This window comes from Cervus elaphus, chromosome 19 (genome assembly GCF_910594005.1).
Source record: "Cervus elaphus chromosome 19, mCerEla1.1, whole genome shotgun sequence".
In the NCBI taxonomy this organism is placed as follows: domain Eukaryota; kingdom Metazoa; phylum Chordata; class Mammalia; order Artiodactyla; family Cervidae; genus Cervus; species Cervus elaphus.
The window spans coordinates 2878679-2897184 of NC_057833.1; the positions used below are offsets into that span (position 1 = coordinate 2878679).

At 43.6% G+C, this 18506-nt stretch overlaps 2 protein-coding genes across 4 annotated transcripts in view; both read left to right on the forward strand.

Moving 5' to 3' along the window:
* CPB1 (carboxypeptidase B1) overlaps nt 1-10611 on the forward strand; it is a 34571-nt gene extending 23960 nt beyond the window's left edge. For both annotated transcript variants that reach the window (XM_043874818.1, XM_043874819.1), the window contains exons 10-11: nt 8473-8557; nt 10242-10611. In XM_043874818.1, the coding sequence (XP_043730753.1) occupies nt 8473-8557; nt 10242-10429 (273 nt within the window). In that variant the 3' untranslated portion in view covers nt 10430-10611. The remainder of the gene's footprint in view (nt 1-8472; nt 8558-10241) is intronic.
* A 7460-nt stretch (nt 10612-18071) lies between these two features.
* The window catches only part of CPA3 (carboxypeptidase A3), a 33193-nt gene continuing 32758 nt past the window's right edge, over nt 18072-18506 (forward strand). Inside the window, exons 1-2 of one of the 2 annotated variants that reach the window (XM_043874816.1) lie at nt 18072-18229; nt 18327-18402. In XM_043874816.1, coding sequence (XP_043730751.1) covers nt 18162-18229; nt 18327-18402 — 144 coding nt within the window. In that variant the 5' untranslated portion in view covers nt 18072-18161. The remainder of the gene's footprint in view (nt 18230-18326; nt 18403-18506) is intronic. The other variant, XM_043874815.1, reaches the window with a different exon arrangement.

The window sequence follows — 18506 nt, forward strand, 5'->3', positions numbered from 1 at the left end:
TTAAGTAAGCAAGGTGACAATATACAGCCTTGTATATTGTCAATATACAATATACAGTATATTAACAACATACTCCTTTACCATCAGTAAAATCTGAGATTCATATTATTTGATTATTTGATTCATTTGGGATGTGGCACCCCAAAATAATGTAAATCATTTGAATAGCTAACCAGAAATCCTTTCAGTCGTTTTCTTAATTTGTATCAAACCAATTCACTTACTTTCTAAAAACATTTTTCTAGAACAACTTATAGCTACAGTGTTATTACAAACATATGTATAGCCAAATGAGAATTAGAGTCTCTCAATAAGAAAGATACTGGCTTTTGCATGGTTTTTATTTGTAATAAAGATATCAATTTTTTTAAAAAAGTAAAAGTCTTGACCTAGAAAGATGAATGTTCCACCCAAATCTAGTGCCTCCATATTAATTCTCAATTAGAAAGAAAAATGACCCTACTATTAGAAAACAAAAGATAGTAAAAGATTAATAACATGAATTATTGGTACCACACTACATTTTAGATAACTTAGATTTTCTTAAAGCAATGCAAAGCAGATTCTGTCATACAGATTTTAGCATATATTTGATTCTTTTTCTTTCTACATCTACAGCTTATAAGATCACATTTGTAGCAAAAAAATATGCTTCAATGAAGTAATCAGAAGGAAATTATTTTAGACAGAAACATTAGCAGTTTCAGTCCAAAGTTAGAACATACCATAAGCAGCAATCCTTTTATATCAGAGTTGTGATCAAAATGTATATGGCTGCATTTCTGAAAGATCTTACATGGAGATTACATGACAGTTACTCAGATCATAGGACAACCTTCAGGGGGAAAAAAGGCAGAGATGAGAAAGCAAAAGACCAATGAAATAAAAGTACAGAAGTAATAGTATGGATTACAAAGGTTATCAAAAAATATATCTCCAGCAGACGAGTAAAAAGTTTGAGGAAACATAAGTGCATCTTACATGCATATGCTTTCCTGACAGCGAACTGCTTTTCCACACACTAGATTTATTTAAAGAAAGAATACAAAGTGTACTGTGAGTTTTCAAGTGGCTTCATAAACTGTCCAATCTCAGTATTGACTTCAATATATATCTATCACTATCTTCAAACTAAGTTTTAAGACTCAGAAAAGAGTATACTTACAGCTCCGAAATTCTAAAGGGTAATGAAATATTGAGTTATATGACCTCTTAATCATCAGAGGAAAGAAAAACTAGAAGACATAATTAAAAAGGCTCCCAAACCACTGTGAACAATTATTACTATGATACTATTTCTAAATTCAAAAGCAGGAACAGAGCTTCTCAAGTGGGAACCTTGAAATTTCTCTGGTTCTGCTTTCTCATTTTCCAGCTTAGACACTGAAGGCTTAGGCTGAGCCAAGACCAGTAACAGCGGCAGACTTGGGCATGGAGCTAGCGGACACAGAACGCTCCAGGCTGCCCCAATTCCCAAACACACACACACACACAGATTTCAATGGCCGTGTTCTATGCTGGTGCCCCATATAGCCGGTTAGCCAAAGATCTTTCATTAAATAAAGCCTTTTATCCCACAAATATACCATTATTACTTCTAACCCTGGACACTGCTAAGGATTTACACCGGCCAACTGAGATCCCTGACTTCTCAGGGCCCCGTCTTTATGATTCCGGCCCATCCCTTCATGGGTATACATGCATAAACCAGGACAGATAGGACAGGCTAATAGTTTCTGGAAAATTATTGACCTTGACCAAAAGATAGAAATCCATTTCTCAACTCTAATACCATCTAGCCCAGCGACACCTCACTACCTCTCCATTAAACTTTTAGTTAATGAGCCACCAAGATAGAAACCCACTGTTCTCCTCAAGCGTGTGAGCATAAACCAAGACTATGATTAGAGATAAACGTAAATATCAGAGGGAAGAAATACTGTGATTAGGAGGTGGGCGATTACCGGGTCGCGAGCGCTCCCTATGGCAGCTGTCTCCGAGGCCCTGGCCAACAGCAAGGCTAACAGGGTCAGAGCCCGTCCGTCAGGCCGGCTGCCGGCAGTCCAGGCAGATGGACTTGAAGCACACATTTGCTTCAGGAGCTTTCTCACAGCTTCTAATCTCACTTATAAGACAGAAGAATTTTAAATGACAACTGCAGAAGTTCTTTGCCTGGAGAGACAGTTGCTGATTTACCATTTTTAAAGTGGCTTCCTGGCCTCTTAAAATTCTCCTGCAGGGTCTGGTGACTCATAAGGCAATTGCCAGAAATTCTACTGAGCACCTATTAAGTGCTCAGCAGAAACCGTGGCTCCTGCCATAAGAAGGGAGTGGACAGGGGTCAGCCTGTCTACTTATGAGTGTTTTCTGGAAGGAACAGTAACCGGACGATGGAGGGGCCTCGATGTCAGAATGAGCCCTGTGTCACACACAGCAGGCCCTGGAGCCAGTGACCTGATAAACAGAACTGCCAGGTCGAATACAGGACTCCCACTTAGATCTGATTTCAGATAAACAACAAATAATTTTTTAGTGTTTAAGTATGTTCCAAATAGCGCATGGGACAGACTTCACCGGAAAAACCGTCATTGTTTACCTGAAATTTAAATGTAACTGGGAAACCTGCCTTTGGTTACAGCCACCCTGGGGGCAAAGTGTTCTCATAGCAGGAGTGATCTAGCAGCGGCACTGAGGGGGCATTGTGCTCTGGTCAGGAGAGGAAAACAAAATAAGGCAGTCAGAGCATCGTGAAACCCAGTTGTCTTCTTTTTCACTCTTTCTCTCTACAATACTTTCTTCTTTAACATAATTACATCTTTTATCTGACTTTAAGCTGATTTTTGCCTCCTTCCCTTCCCCCAGAGGACACTTGGCAATGTTGACTGGGGTGGAGGGGGTTGATGGTTTTAAGTGTGGGAGTGCTCCTGACATGCAGTGGATAGAGGCCAGGGGAGGCTGAGCAAGCCCCTACAATGCACAGTTCAGCCCCCACACACAGGAAGACCCAGCCCACCTGTCAAACGCACCAAGGTTGAGAAACTCCGCTTTAAGCAAAGATAAGAAAAGTCTCATTCCTGGCCAAAGTCCCTGGCTTTTTCACAGGATCTTACACCTCCACACACACAGTTTACAATTTTCTACAAAGCTCAAGTGCAAGACAGTACATCCCCATTACACAGCATTTATTTGGAAGAAGCACCACTGCCATCAAAAAAAAAAAAAAAAAAATTCTGGGCTTTCCAGCTTCAGCTGACTCATGCTTTACATTTTACTTGAATTCTAAAGAGCTAAAAAACACACATTTAGATCAGCCCCAGAAAGAATTCAGTTTACATCTGTGAAAGCATCGCCACACTCCCCGTGGGGTCTGCCAAGACACAGGCTCCACTCCCCTAGAGCAGACCCTTCCCTACTCCTGGTCTTTTCTTTCCCCACCTCAAGGCTTTGCAGTCAGAGCCTGCACTTGTTTGCTCTTCCTTTTCCTCAGAAGCATATCTGTTTTTTCAGGTCCCGTAGGCTTTCTCCTCAGTCCCTGCCTTAGCAGGCCCCAGGGGGTTCTCCCCTCGCACCAAAATTACAAAAGTTCAGTTCCTCACTGGTCCCTTGGTGGAGGTTACCCAGGATCTCAGCACAGAAGGACGGAAACCGCAGCGACCATCATTCTGATGTTTCCATTATCACGTGTATTCACCCAGAGGGACGGTTAAACTCAGGACTTGAAGTCAGAAAGCAAGTTCTGAAGCACATCTCCTTTGCGCTGGTGTATACCCCAGCACCAGCGTGGGGCTCCTGCTCCCCGGGACTGTAAGAACGGGCCAGGGGAAGATCAGAAGAGGCGGCCACCGCTGCCTCGACACGGGCTGTGCACGAGGGGTCGCGGTGAGGGCCCTGAGCACAGGCTTGAGGCAGGGGCCTCCTGAGCACAGGCCACGTGGGCATGCAGGTCACTGAGAAAGGCCACCCCCGCCTCGCTCATCTCACCAGCCCCCCGGAGCTCAGAGCCTGGGGGGACGTTACAGGAGTCGGCCCTTTGTCCCTTGGGCTCTGAGTCAGATGTGACATTTTAGACTCTGTCTTTTGCTCTATGACCAAGGCCTCTTTTTAAGAAGACAGGTGACAAAAGAAAGCATGCATAAGATGTGCTAGGAAACTCCTAACTAAGGATGAATAAAGGCTGGCCATGTTTGGCCTGGACTGAAAGCAAAGTTTTCTCTCCGACTGGTTTATATTTAGCTTCCTTCTGTTCTTTACAATTGGTAAAACCAGCTCGAGCAACACTTCTTTTGAAGTATTCCAAGGCCACAAGGAGAAGTGAAAAAGAGCACAGGATTTAAAGCAAGAAGAACCCAGCTCAAGTCAGCCACTTGCAGGGCTGCGTGCCCTTGGGCAAGTTCTTTCATCCTCTCTGAGTTTCAGTTCTTTTATCTGTAAAATGGGGATAAAAATATCTAGCTCTTAGCAAGAGCTCTTTGTAAAGTCTAAGGTTTTATGTAAATGTTAGTTCTTATTTTGAACCCATTGAGGATATAAGGTCTCCGTTGAATAACAGGTTATATAGAAAGTGTCATTAATTAGAGTTTCAAGAGATGAATCATGGTCTCTAATATACTATTGTTTCTGCTGGACTTCTGTCAGCTGTCTTAGGTCCCTTTTTACAGAAACGTACAAGGAAAAGGAGTTACCTTCTCTAATATTCTAGCAAATTCAGGAATCACCTCTCCACCATTCCTGACAGGCAGGGGTCAGCCATCCAGCTCGGCTAGAACCTTCTCACCAAGCATGCTACCCACGTGGCATTCCATTCTGCTAGAAAATTCTGTGTTGATGAAATGTGGACAGATAGTGTTGGGAAGATAAATGAGTAACATTTGTGAAAGTATTTGAACTCTTCAAAAGAAAAGACTCACAGTGATTCCAGAGATTTTTGTTACCTTAACTGGAATTTAAAATATGACATTTTGGTTGATTAATGTCTGTTCTGACTTTTTTGTCTCTTGGCCTTAGAGGGGCTGAAAGAAAGGGTCCACAGACTCTACTTTTTTTATGAAAGGAAATAAGCTAAGTGCATAGCAGAGGTCGATGTCTAAATAGACTAACCCGTCAACCACCACTCCATGGTACGACCACTCTCCCCGCAAGCTCCCTCAATCTCCACCCAGGTTGCGGGGAGGGGCAGGGGTCACAGCCCAGCCTCTGGAGAGCCCGGCACTCTGCACCCCCGACCAGCCCACGCCCACCCGAAGCCCTGGGAAGAGAATCAGTCAAGCAACCCTGTGCCAGGTGTTATGCAATCTCTAAGGATACAAAACGAAGAGCCAGGAATCCTTCTCCCCCACCACCACCCCTCCCAAAGCTCCACTGGGGGACAAACGATGCAAAGCTAACGAGGACGGCACACGGTGACAGGAACTCCGATGGAGATCTGAGCCCTCACCAAGAAGAGGGGCTCACTGCTGCTCCTTACAGAGCCGGGGGCGGCTTGGCAAAGAAGGTGACGGTTAGGCTGAATTTGGAAGAACAGCCGCAATTCCCTCTGTGAACACAAAGGGCAAGAGGACTCCTACAAGGGGAGGACACCCAAAGCCATGGAGGTAAGGAGAGGCAGGGAGCAGGCTGGGAGCAGCTCAGAGCGACTCAGCTTGGAGAGAAGGTGGGGATGCACGGCAAGTGATGCACGGCCAGACTTCGTGCGGGAAGGTGAGAGAGCCCTTCAAGGATGCGGGGATGAGGGGATGGTCGGAAGGTGAGTGAGGAGGTAGACAGCAAGATGAGAGAGCAGCTGAGGACAAGGAAAGCCAAGGCTGAGCCACAAACCAAATGGTCCTTCAATGGGCACCAGTGACAAGAGCAAAATAAGAGCTGGTTCAAGTTAACGTCGATCTCAGGTATGATCTCGGCATTGGAGGCAGAGCAGCTGTTTGCAAAAGTTGTCTCTGAAGGCTTAGACAGCACTTGCTTATTTCTTTGAGGAAAGGAAACCAAACATTTTTATGTGGTCCTAATGGTAATTATGACTAAATGGAGAAGTTGATAAATCAAAAGAGATAACAGATCACAAGTAAGCCTCTTCGATTTTGCCTGATAACTCAAATATTACATTATACCAAGAAAAATACGGAGAGACTTTGAAGGTCATCTCACACGCAGGAGATCAAGAGATAGTGACAATGATCTTGTCTTAAATCGCCTAAAGTCATCATAACTTTTCACATTTGGAACTAATCATAAAGAATTTCCTTTATTCCAGATTTATGGAGCTAAAATAAATTAAATTTAAGGTGCACAATGTGATGATTTGATACTGTAAATACTGCAAAAAGTTTAATTAATTTACATACTCGCTATCTCACATAATTGTCATTTTGTCGTTACGGTGAGAACACTAAAGCTCTGCTCTCATAGCCATCTTCATGTATTCAAAGAAGTCTTGCTATCTGTAGTCACAATGCTATACATTACACGCCTGGAACTTATTAGAATCTTATTTCTACTAACTAAAAGTAAGAATTCATGGCTTAAGGTGGGGTTGGAAAGCAGAACAGAAGAAAAGCCTGAAGAAGGCAGCTAGAGAAGGAATAAGAGTTCTTTAGGATCAGAGGTTCTGCCTTATAGAAAAATAAATAATAGATATTTCCTTGGTTGAATCAAAAGTTAAGGAAACTGTAAAATTATAGGAAATACGCGATTTATCTAGGGCTTCCCTTGTAGCTCAGTCGGTAAAGAATCTGCCTACAGTGCAGGAGACCCAGGTTCAATTCCTGAGTTGGGAAGATCCCCTGAAGAAGAAAATGGCAACCCGCTCCAGTATTCCTGCCTGGAGAATCCCACAGACAGAGGAGCCTGGCCGGCTACAGTCCATGGGGTCCCAAGGGTCAGACGTGACTTAGTGACTAAACCACCACATGCTGTCATCTAGCAAAAAAAACCTAGTACCTCACCATGTTTCGCATCTCTAAAAGATGGTTTTAAATGTATTCTGAGTATTGTGTAATGTTCACAGAGTGTTCTGATTTCAATTGGCAATAGACCCTATACTAAAGAATGGAGAGAAGACCCAAGTCTAGTATGCTGGTTAGAATAAGATTAAACAACGGGCAGTACCTTTGGATCACAACAAGAAAGATTTCACACAGGATGAGAAAGCACGCATTATTTTACCAGTTTGGAAGAAGGGGAAGTGAAACCCTGAAATTCGAGTTCAAGTTTCTGTCTCAAAACTCTAATAAGTTAGTTCCAAGAAACGGATTGCATCATTTCAGTGGACCAGACCAGAAAATCAGGCTTTAGATCATGATTTATAATTCTTTTTAAATTTTCAAATTTACCACTTGATTGGTGAAGCATTCACGCTTTGGGAGCTGAAATTCTTAAAGTCTTACAGTCACGCCCTCCTCAATTTAACTTAAGACTTTACTAAACTGGTGTTAATATTAGAGCAAGGAGTAAGGGAAGTTCCTACTTTTTAAAAATGGAATTATTCTGATGTCATCACCAACCTCACAGTTTTTCAGGCATATGTACAAGATAATTATGTTGCCAAAGTATGAAATACAGCTAGTTTCATAGCCAGAATGAAATATGTCTAATTCTCCTGCAGTAAACAATCAGATCCACCAATCTGTATTCTCCAGACAGCTAAGTCAAGCCTTGCTTTTCAAGTGATTCAGTGCACACCGGAGACTTGAGCACATCGGGAGGAGCTGCCGGCAGAGCCCCTCTCCCTGAGGAGCTGCGTGTAGGGCCAGGAGGGCAATAAGGGGATGCTGCTTCTAAGAAAAAATAAATAAATTAGCACGTACTACTTTTCTTAATTCTGGGATTGAAATGTTCTGCACTTTGAAATAAACTGAGTGTTCTCTAACTTTTCACGCTAAAAAAATCTCCCACGCTGGAACTACACTCCTCCTTGGAATTGTCCACTCTGGGGGCTCAGACGGTAAAGCGTCTGCCTAAAATGCAGGAGATCCGGGTTCAATCCCTGGGTTGGGAAGATCCCCTGGAGAAGGAAATGGCAACCCACTCCAGTATTCTTGCCTGGAGAATCCCATGGACAGAGGAGCCTGCGGGGCTACACAGTCCATAGGGTCAGACACAACTGACGCGCCTTGGCACGCACACACGGCCTCTAAGTCACGCCCTGCATGAGGCCCCGGGAAGGCCGAGACGGGCAGGAGAAGGCACCGAGAACGTAAGGGCAGCTGATGGTCCCGACAAGCACGACACGCTGTGTGTGCAACAAAAAGCAGCTCAGCCTGGGGCTCGGGGAGGGGGTCAGGGGAGACATCCTTCTACCAGAACCACGTGGATCGTGTGACCAAATTCCCTGCAAAACGGGGCTGGCACTAAGTAAGATTAAGACGCTAACCCGAATTATGACTTCTCCGTCTTCGATGTCTTAGAAATCACAGACAGGGGTCTGTCGGTCAGGGCGCGCTTTATCTCTTCACTCATGTCCCACTGGCTCTCTTGCAGAACGCCCTCGCCAAGGCTGCCGTGAAAGAGCTGGCCACGCTGCATGGCACCTCGTACACCTACGGCCCAGGAGCGTCAACGATCTGTAAGTCTCGGCGTCAGAACCATGCAAAGGCCACGGGCGGTCCCCAGGGTCTTTCCTTTCTGTCATTTGAAGCGTGTGACTTTTGCCTGAGAGTGAATGGTTTAAAAAAGGTGTAATCAGTTTTCTGCTTAGAAGACAGAAGCAGGCAGGGAATATCCCTTTCAACTCATGGACACGTCTGCTCTCTGTAAACACCTACTGAGCACCTACCCCCACGCCAGGCCCTCAAGAGGTGCCAGTGGAGGCAGGAAGGCAGGAGGAAAGGAAAAGGGAAGGAGGGAGCCCAGAGCCATCTTCCAAGAGCCCACAGCAGGGAAGCGGGAAGCGTTCATGGCCACACAGGTGCAAAGTCTGCGACAGAGGGATGGCCGAGAACAGAGCACACCCGAAGAGGAGCCAGCCCGGCCCGCAGGGTCAGGAATGGCTTCCCGGGACGATGACGCAGAAGCTTTATCTGGAAGGACAGTTGCTGGGGAAAAGCAATAGAGGCAAGGTTTTCTTGGCTAAACAGACTGAAGTTTCAAAGGGGCTACTTCGGGCTTAAGCTGTTTGCATGGGGTGCAAGTAACTGGCAACAGAGTTAGTTATGGGCTGGACCCCAGGGCCTTGGTGCTATAGTTTGATTTCACTGAGAAGGCACATACTGCAGGTTCCATCTTCAATTTCTACATATATGTGCCTTTGCAAGATTTTTTTCTGCCCCAGGCCTTAAAGGACCAGAAATGTAAGGGAGAAAATGGCCAGCCTCACCATCAGTGGCCTTTAATGCATATGGAGAGGCTCCAATCATGAGGTTTGTTTTTTTTTTAAAAAAAAAAGCTTCATGTAGAATACAGTTTTCTGTATTCTTGTCCTTTATTAAACTTCTCTGTATCAGACGGGGTATACAATTTTCTTAAGGGGGTTCTATTAGAAATAACTCATCTATTCACACACTGTGAACGTCACAGAAGTTTTATTCAGGCCAGTTCAATGAGATTTCTTTTTCCATTATACCATAAGCCCTTGGAAGGCAGGGGCCATGTCTCTCCTTTGTCCTAGTATCTCCAAAGTTGAGCACACTGCCTGCTGATCAATGAGAACTGTACAACTGGGACTGAATGAATGAATGAACAAGTGACTGAATAAATGAATGACACCATAACTGTCGCTGAATGAATAACTGAATGAATATCTAATCTAGGCCAGGCCATATGCTAGATCCCAAAGAAACAAAAATGAAGACCCAGCTCTGCCCCTCAGCTGCTCCATCATTCAGTAGTTTCAGCGAGGCTCAGAGTCCTCTCCTCTCACCAATCATCACACAGTTTTCCTTATTTTTCTAGGAGATACACATCATTTTCCCAGAAACTATATATATGTTGTAAACAATTCACACACTATGTAAGTGAGACAGTTTACCACAGCAGAGAAGCACCCTGAGTATATATGTATGTTACTAATCACATCCTGAAGTATTAAACACATCACTCTTACCATGTAGAGGTAAGAGGTACTCTTACCAAGAGATAAGGTTGGACTAACCTTTAAAACAGCCCCCGTAGATTTGTGATCTTGGTGACTAGAAAACTTCCCTACCTGTACTATCTAGTGCAGTGAAGCATTGGTAATTATAAAAGAAAGCTGGCGTGATTTTAAATCTCCTTCCTAAAGTGTTTCTTCCCCTTTGACTTGCTCATTTCAGATCCTGCTGCTGGGGGCTCTGACGACTGGGCTTACGATCAAGGAATCCAATATTCCTTCACATTTGAACTCCGGGATAAAGGCAGATACGGTTTTCTCCTCCCTGAATCCCAGATCCAGCCGACCTGTGAGGAGACAATGCTGGCCATCAAGTACGTTACCAGCTATGTCCTGGGACATCTGTACTGAGCCAGAGTGCTAAGAGCTTGATTTCTGAATATTTGTTCTGTTTCTCTTCTATCCTGAATTCCTACTTCTGTGGGCTTGGATGTTTTTTTCCCAATCCTCATCTTTCTTTTAAGCTTCTGGGTCTATTAAGCTACTTGGATCTTTAATATTGATCATAATAAAAGTGAATCGGTATAACTGAAGAACCTGACAGACTGTCTGTTTCACTGGGGGAAAGACATGAACAAATGGCTGAGGAAGCTGCGCACCACCTGACGCAGGTCAGCCGACAAGCAGCTGAGGTCGCTGGTGTACTGCCAATCACGGCAGACTGCAGAGATGTCTGGGTTACGGTGGGGGGCTGATGAGGAAGGAGAAGTAGGAGAGATCTAGGACTGTAAGACAAGGGACAGGTGAATCGATCCCGTCACAGTTTAGCTTTCACATCAGCTCATTCAAGTTATTTTCTGAGCTGTTTACTACACGCCAAGTACTTTGCTAAGCAATTGAGGACCGAGCAACGAAAAAGACAGAGACCACGCCTGCCCCAACGGTTGTGTAGGCCATTTGAGATGACAGACATGAAACAAATAATGACCTAACTTCTTATGTAATAGCTAGTGACTTAATTTATATCACTGAACTAGAGGAGAAAGCTCAGCTAGTGCTGAAAACTGAAGAACAAGTATCTGGGTGAACAGAACACCCCTTCCAGGCACTATTAACTATGCAGAAGCTGTAAGAAGAAAGCCAGAAAGGGTGGAACTCGGAGAATTGAGGGAAGATGGGGCAGGTGTAAGGGCTGAGGAGGGAGCTGGGGATCATATCAGGCGAGTTTAGAGGTCAGGTTAAGGACTTGGAACACTGGTCTAAGAACAAAGAGAAGCATTTTAGATCCTTAGAAGACGGATCCAAAAGATACTGCTGCAGTTTGTGTCAAAGAGGGCATCTGTGATTTCCTCTAGGAGTTTTATAGTATCCAGTCTTACATTTAGGTCTTTAACCCATCTTGAGTTTATTTTTGCATATGTTATTCAAGAACACTCTAATTTCATTCCTTCACAAGTAGCTGTCCAGTTCTCCCAGCACCATTTATTGAAAAGACTGTCTTTTCTCCATCGTCTCTTCTTGCCTCCTTTGCCATAGATAAGTAAGCAAAGGAAAAAGGAATGAATGGGACCTAGCTAAATTTAAAAGCTTTGGCACAGCAAAGAAAACTGTCAACAAAACAAAAAGACAACCCAATGAATGGGGGAAGATATCTGCACATCATTTGACTGATGAGGGGCTAATACCCAACATATATAAAACTCAACAACAAAAAATAAACAACTGGATTAAAAATGGGCAGAAGAATGAAACAGACGTTTCTCCAAAGCGGAAATGCAGACAGCCAAGAGAAGCACGAAAAGGTGCTCAACATCGCTAATCATCAGGGACATGCAAGTGAAAGCAATGAGATATGACCTCACACATGTCAGAATGGGTAACATCAAAAAGAACACAAACCACAAATGCTGGCAAGAACGAGGAGAACAGGGAACACTCCTACACCACTGGTGGGAACCTACACTGGGGCAGCCACTGTGGACACAGTGTGGGGGTTTCCCAAAAAACTAAAAATTGAGCTGCCATATGACCCAGCAATTCCACTCCTGGGTATTTACCCAAACAAACACAGACACTAATGTGAAATGATACATGCCACCCCCAGGCTCACAGCAATACTGTTTACAATTGCCAGTGTACTAGCAACCTAAGTGTCTGTCAACAGACGAAAAAATAAAGATTTGGTACATACATGCAACGGAATAGAGCTCATTCACAAACATTAATGAAAGTTTTCCATTTGCACCAACATGGCAGATAGGGAGGGCATTATGCTAAGTGAAATAAGTCAGACAGAGAAAGAAAAATGTTGTACAATATCACTTATATAAAAAATAAATGAAAAAAATACAGCAAACTAGTGAATAAAACAAAAAAGAAGTGGACTCACAGACAACAGAGAACAAACTAGTGGTTACTATTGGGGAGAGGGGAGCGGGGAGGGGTAATGTAAGCGTAGGAGGAATGGGGGTTATTATGGGATTATATGACATCATCTGTGCGAAACTTCTGAAACCTGTAAAAACAGTACAGAGTTTAAAGAACCTTTCATTCAATTAAAAAAGAGCAATAAGCGACTCTCCTGGTGGTCATGCGGGTGCACGTGTTCAATCCCTGGTTGGGGCACTAAGAACCCACATGCCACAGAGCATGGCCAAAAATTAAAAATTTAAATAAAATTTTTAAGAGAACAGTGAGAAGCCATTGAAGATGTTAAATTGTAAATGACATGATCAGAGTCTTGGGTTTAAAAAAAAAAAAAAACCACCATCAGGCTACAGTGTGGAAAGTAAATTGGAAGTGAAATAAGAAGGTGCCAGGGACTCTGATTAAACCAGTTGGGCCTAAAATAAAAGAGGCAAAAATAACTGGCTTGTACATCAAATATGACGTGAAGTTTTCCAGAATTAAAACTGAACATGCTAATAATGGGGAGCAGTGTTGTCATTGTTCAGCTGTCCAGTCGTGTCTGACTATCTGCAACGCCATGGATCGCAGCACACCAGGCTTCCCTGTCCTTCACTATTTCTCAGAGCTTGCCCAAACTCATGTCCATTGAGTCGGTGATGCCATTCAACCATCTCATCCTCTGTTGCCCCCTTCTCCTCTTGCCCTCAATCTTTCCTAGCATCAAAGTCTTTTCCAGTGAGTCAGCTCTTCACATCAAGTGACCAAAATATTGGAGCTTCAGCATCAGTCCTTCCAATGAATATTCAGGGTTGATTTCTTTTAGGATTAGGTTTGATCTCCTTGCTGCCCAATGGACTCTCAAGAGTTTTCCCCAGTCCCATGTTCAAAAGTATCAATCCTTCATCACTCAGCCTTCTTTATAGTCTAATTCTCACATCCATACATGACTACTGGAAAAACCATAACTTGGACTATATGGACTTTCGTTGGCAAAGTGATGTCTCTACTTTTTAATACTCTGTCTAGGTTTGTCATAGGTTTTCGTCCAAGGAGCAAGCATACTGAGCAAAGTTCAAATTTTAAAATATAATAATACGTATTTAGATTTTAATTTGGGGGGCGTTGCTTACTTTAAAATCATAAATCAAGACATGACCTCATTGTTTTCCATGTGGAGTCAAGGAAAACAGGATTCCATATCCAGCATAATACATGAAAGTAGCTGTGACAGTGTTCTATTCAAAAACAGAATCCACTAGTCGCCTGTTGGGAAGCCGTCAAGCCAAAGAACGAGTAATTGCATGAACTGTCCGCTAGATGGTAGCAGTGCGGCTGCTGTAACCCGTGAGGCGACCCTCTTCAAAATAACTTAGCGATAAATCATTTAAGGAGGCACCGCAAAGTTTGCACAGCAAAGGCACCGCAAAGACCCTTAAATGCAAAAACAGAAGTTCCCATAAAGTTTTAAGCAGTACTGATGCTAACTTTAAAAACAGATGCGATTTAGCGGAATTATCTTCCCCCCATTCTATTTAAGTTCTATCCATGTGCACTGCAAGGATAACTCAACCACAGTTACTGCAGTAAGTTACCTTGATGGAGGTGTATCATTCAATTCACAGACAGCTCCACAGGACGCTCCCTCACCCGACCTTTAGCAGGTGGCATCAACCTCTAAGGGATGCTGTGGCCCTAAGTTCAGGGCTTTAAAGCGGAAATTGGGAATCTATATGGGCTTTTCTAAAAATTCCAAGGGATTTTTAAGAAGAATAAAGCATAGGAAAGCAAATAAAATCCACGTATCTGAGATCTCCTGCACTTGAGACACTGGCTCTGTCTCTTGCAACTGAAAGCTAACAGCTGGCAGGTTAGAGTGTCACTTGCCCGAGCCTTGTAAAGACCAGCAAAGACTGAGAGAAAAAGAGAAAGAGGAGTTTCCGCAGCAAGCCTTCCCAGGGCAATGGTACCATATCCCCTCCTGCCTGGCTGACCACAGGCTACTGCTTCGGCAGACCGGACGCTGCCCAGCCTTGCCTACACAGGAGCCCCTGGCTGTGAAGGCTCCGCGCCTTATCCTTCCTGTGACTTACCCCACCCTCGGGGCCTGGGACAGGCTCCAAGCTCCCCCTCCAGGCCCCAACTCTCGCCTCTTCAGAGCAGCAATTCACAAACAGCGCGGGAACCGCCCCCTGGCTCTTTCCTTCTCAGACGCTGCTGCCGCAAGACTAGCAGGACTGGTTTTCCAGCCTGGAGGATGGGAGTTCTGCTAGAATCACATCTCATGTATTCATCTGCTTTGCCAGATAGCCTGTATGAACTGATCAAAGAGAATTTCAGGTGTAAAAGGAAGACAGGAGGAACCATGACAATTAACAAGGTTATTTGCTGGCTACATGGGGCTGTGAGGAGCCTCTTAGGTCATCTCACTTGAGCAGGTAGTCACCCCCCTCTAGCCCGATCTGAAACTGCTTGAATCACACATCCATGTCTCTGTCCAGAAACACCACCTTTTATGCAACTAGTAAAGACATGTCTCTCTGCAGCACTCTACGGGCAGTTTCGGTTCCATGTTAAACATACAATATCCATAACTAAAGGCAGCAATTCATTCTTTCTGACATTTCCTTTATGAGATATTTAAAGGTATTCCATCAGTTTACTATATTTGATTTACAGACAGAGACTTATTTGAAGAATTCCAGTAAATCACATGAGAATGTTCACTTCCATTTTCTAGGACATTTCCTTTATGGTGATAATGTTCTAAATGTATGAAGAAAAGCATACTTTAAAAAATAAAGCGATATTTTTAACTGTGTCTAGACACACAAAAATCCTAGGCGTGCAAAGACCCAGAAAGGTGGAAAATTACTGTTGTGTGAAGCATTCAACTTTAGGTATCTTTTCAAAGAGGTTAATTTAACCTGTGAAACACCACACCAACTTACACAGTCAATCCTAAAACGATACAGCATCCAACAATTACTCATCCTACTCCATAGATAAGCCAAGACCTCTCATAAATCTCGATGAGGCAACATAAGGTTGTACTGAACTATGCCTGCCAAGAAATGAAACTGGTTCTGATAAAGAGCTCCAAAATATTCTTGAAATCCACAGATTGGGGAGGAATGGGAGGTCTTAAAGCATCACATACCTATGTCCTACTCCAGAAACAAGGAATTGTCAATACACAATAGACATTAAGAAGTCACAGATTGTTTATCACCAAAGTCTTAAGAAAAACCAGGATCCTTCCAACCCTTACTTAGATCCCCAAATAAAAGTGTCCTTCTTAGTTGACCTGAAAAACAGATATAGAAGCCTTTTCTCTATAGTTTTAAAATGAACCACACAGAAAAAGGCTTAACATAGAAAATATATCAGAATGCTAGAATTAAGAGGGACTTCTATTTTCTTCTTTCAACTTCTCTGTATTTTGATATTTTTCCATGTATATTTATTACTTTTAGAATCCAAATAAAATTCCAAAAAGCAAAGCTATAACATAATTTTTTTTTTACTTGAAGCAATATATATTAAAACAAATACAGAGATATTTTGGCCTTATTGGACCCGGCCACCACTTTAACCTCCCACCTGATGTATGCTGATACTCATCAGTTCTGCAGCCTGATAACGGCCGGTATGTCTGTTTATAGAACTTGACGATTGTAGTAATACTTACAGGGTGGGCTTCGCAGGTGGCAACTAGTGGGAAAGAATCCACCTGCTGATGCAGGAAATGTAAGAGATGTGGGTTTGATCCCTGGGTCAAGAAGATCCCCTGGAGGAGGGCGTGGCAACCCACTCCAGCATTCTTGCCTAGCGAATCCCATGGACAGAGGAGCCTGGCGGGCTACAGTCCACGTGACCACGAAGAGTCAGACACGACTGAAGTGACTCAGCGGGCTTGCACTTGGAGGACACAGGCGTGTCTTTTGTCCCTCCCATCCACCAAACCCCTTACATATAGATCCACCTCATTTAACCCTCATAACCACTTGCTAGGGTCCCATTTGCATGCCCAGGAACTAAGGTCTGGAAGGCAGCATGCTCAAGGTAAAGTAGCTAGTGTTTGGGAACCACTCTGAGGTTACATTCGTCTGACTCCGAAGTCAAGTTCTTCCTTTTCCTCTGTTCTCCTGCCAAACGCACCCTTAGAATCAATGGAGCAAGAATCTGCTCTGGCATTTTCTAGTGCTGATACCCCTCTCCAATATCAACAACATGAAGGCCTTCGTAATCCCCTCTTCTTCTTTACCTGCAGGATCACGGCAAGGGGGCCCTCCTGGGCAACAAGTCCTCCTGTGCATCTCTCAGACGGAGAGGAAGGAAGCTGCCACTGCCGTACGTGAAACAGGATGACCTCCCCAACAGAACTGTTTTTATAATAAAAATATAAAACTATGACTCTGAGAAGTTTCATTTATGATTGTCTATACATCTGTCAATGTGAAGAGGGAGTTTTAAAAGGAAACTCTAATAAGCTATCTGATCAGACAAATTCATTCACTATATTACCTTACCTATAATTCTGGGTAAAGCTGTTGCCTTCTCCAATCCATAATTAATTGAGTTGTGGTCAAGATTAAAGATCCCCTGCCAGACACTTTAAAAATGACTTATAATTGACTTTCATAAATTCAACTTTCAAAAAGCACTTATTGGGGATCTATAGCATTTAGACCCTAACCAGAATAGCCAATGAACAAACATTTGAGCAACCATGTTATCTTGCCCTTTACACGTCTTCAAGTTGCTTTATGAATACGGGTTCTCTCTGAGGATGGAGGGATAAAAAAGGGGAAAGGAGCAGGGAAGTAATTCAGCAATTTCTGTAATGTTTACTTCTTTACCAAGAGTAATTTAGCAATTTCTGTCAGGTTCACTTCATTATACTTTTGCCATCATTTATATAATCATCATTTATATAATGATGGCCAAAGTATAAAGTTTAGACAGTGAACATAACGTTTTCCAGATTACTTCTAATATTTTTAGTATATTCAAAATAATTTGTAATATAAACGTTTTTAATTTAACAGCTTACAATGGGGCTTCAAAAGCATAGTTTTTGCCAACAAGGTTCTGTGGCCAGATAGCCTAATTCCTCCCAGGTTCCAAGTGCAAATGTAAGCCGATTTCTTCCATCATTTACATTAAGCACACGACAGAGTTGTATTTTAGAACAAAGAATTGGATTCAAAGGTCAGGTCTGTGAACTTACTAACTGCTCCCTTGGGCAAAAGTGAAAGTGTTAATCGCTCAGTCGTGCCAGACTCTGCGACTCCATGGACTATAGCCCGCCTGGCTCCTTTGTTCAAGGGATTCTCTAGGCAGTCATGCTGGAGTGGGTAGCCATTCTCTTCTCCAGGGGATCTTTCCAACCCAGGGATCAACACCAGATCCCCTGCGCTGCATGCGGGCTCTTTACCATCTGAGACACCTGCCAAGCTATTTGCTAAACGAGGAATTTGCCTCCCCTTCCATCTGTACAATGGGAATTCTTAGCTGTAAAAGGTACATGAGTAGCAGGGGATTCACCTGTCACAAAGAGGGCAATTAGCGCTCATGTTGCCGTCCTGCTCCCCTCCCAACTAGAAGACGCTGGGGCGAAGGGGTGGGGGGCACATTCCATCCACCAGAACCCAAAGAGGAAATCAGCTGCTCCTCCAGATAAGAGTTGAGACATCAAACCAGCAGAGTGTCTCTGGACAGGCAAAGAAGAACCATGAGGCTCCTCCTGCCTATGGGTTTGATCGCCACCGCCCTGGCCATTGCCCCTGTCCGCTTCGACGGGTAAACCTCCCGGCCCTGTGTTCCGGACTGTGCTTGGGAAGACAATGAGGAAAGGCTTCCTTCCAGCTCACGTGCTTCACCTTTTGTGTTCTTACAGGGACAAGGTCCTCCGCGTGAAGCTGCAGGATGAAAAACAAGCAAACGTCATCAAGGACTTAGCCAAGACCAGCCAGGTAGAGCACATAAAGGGCTATCTTATCTTTTCTATTTCCTAAAAGCTGCTTCTTCTGCCTTTTATTTTTAACAGCCACAGAGCTACCAAAGATTGGGGGAAATG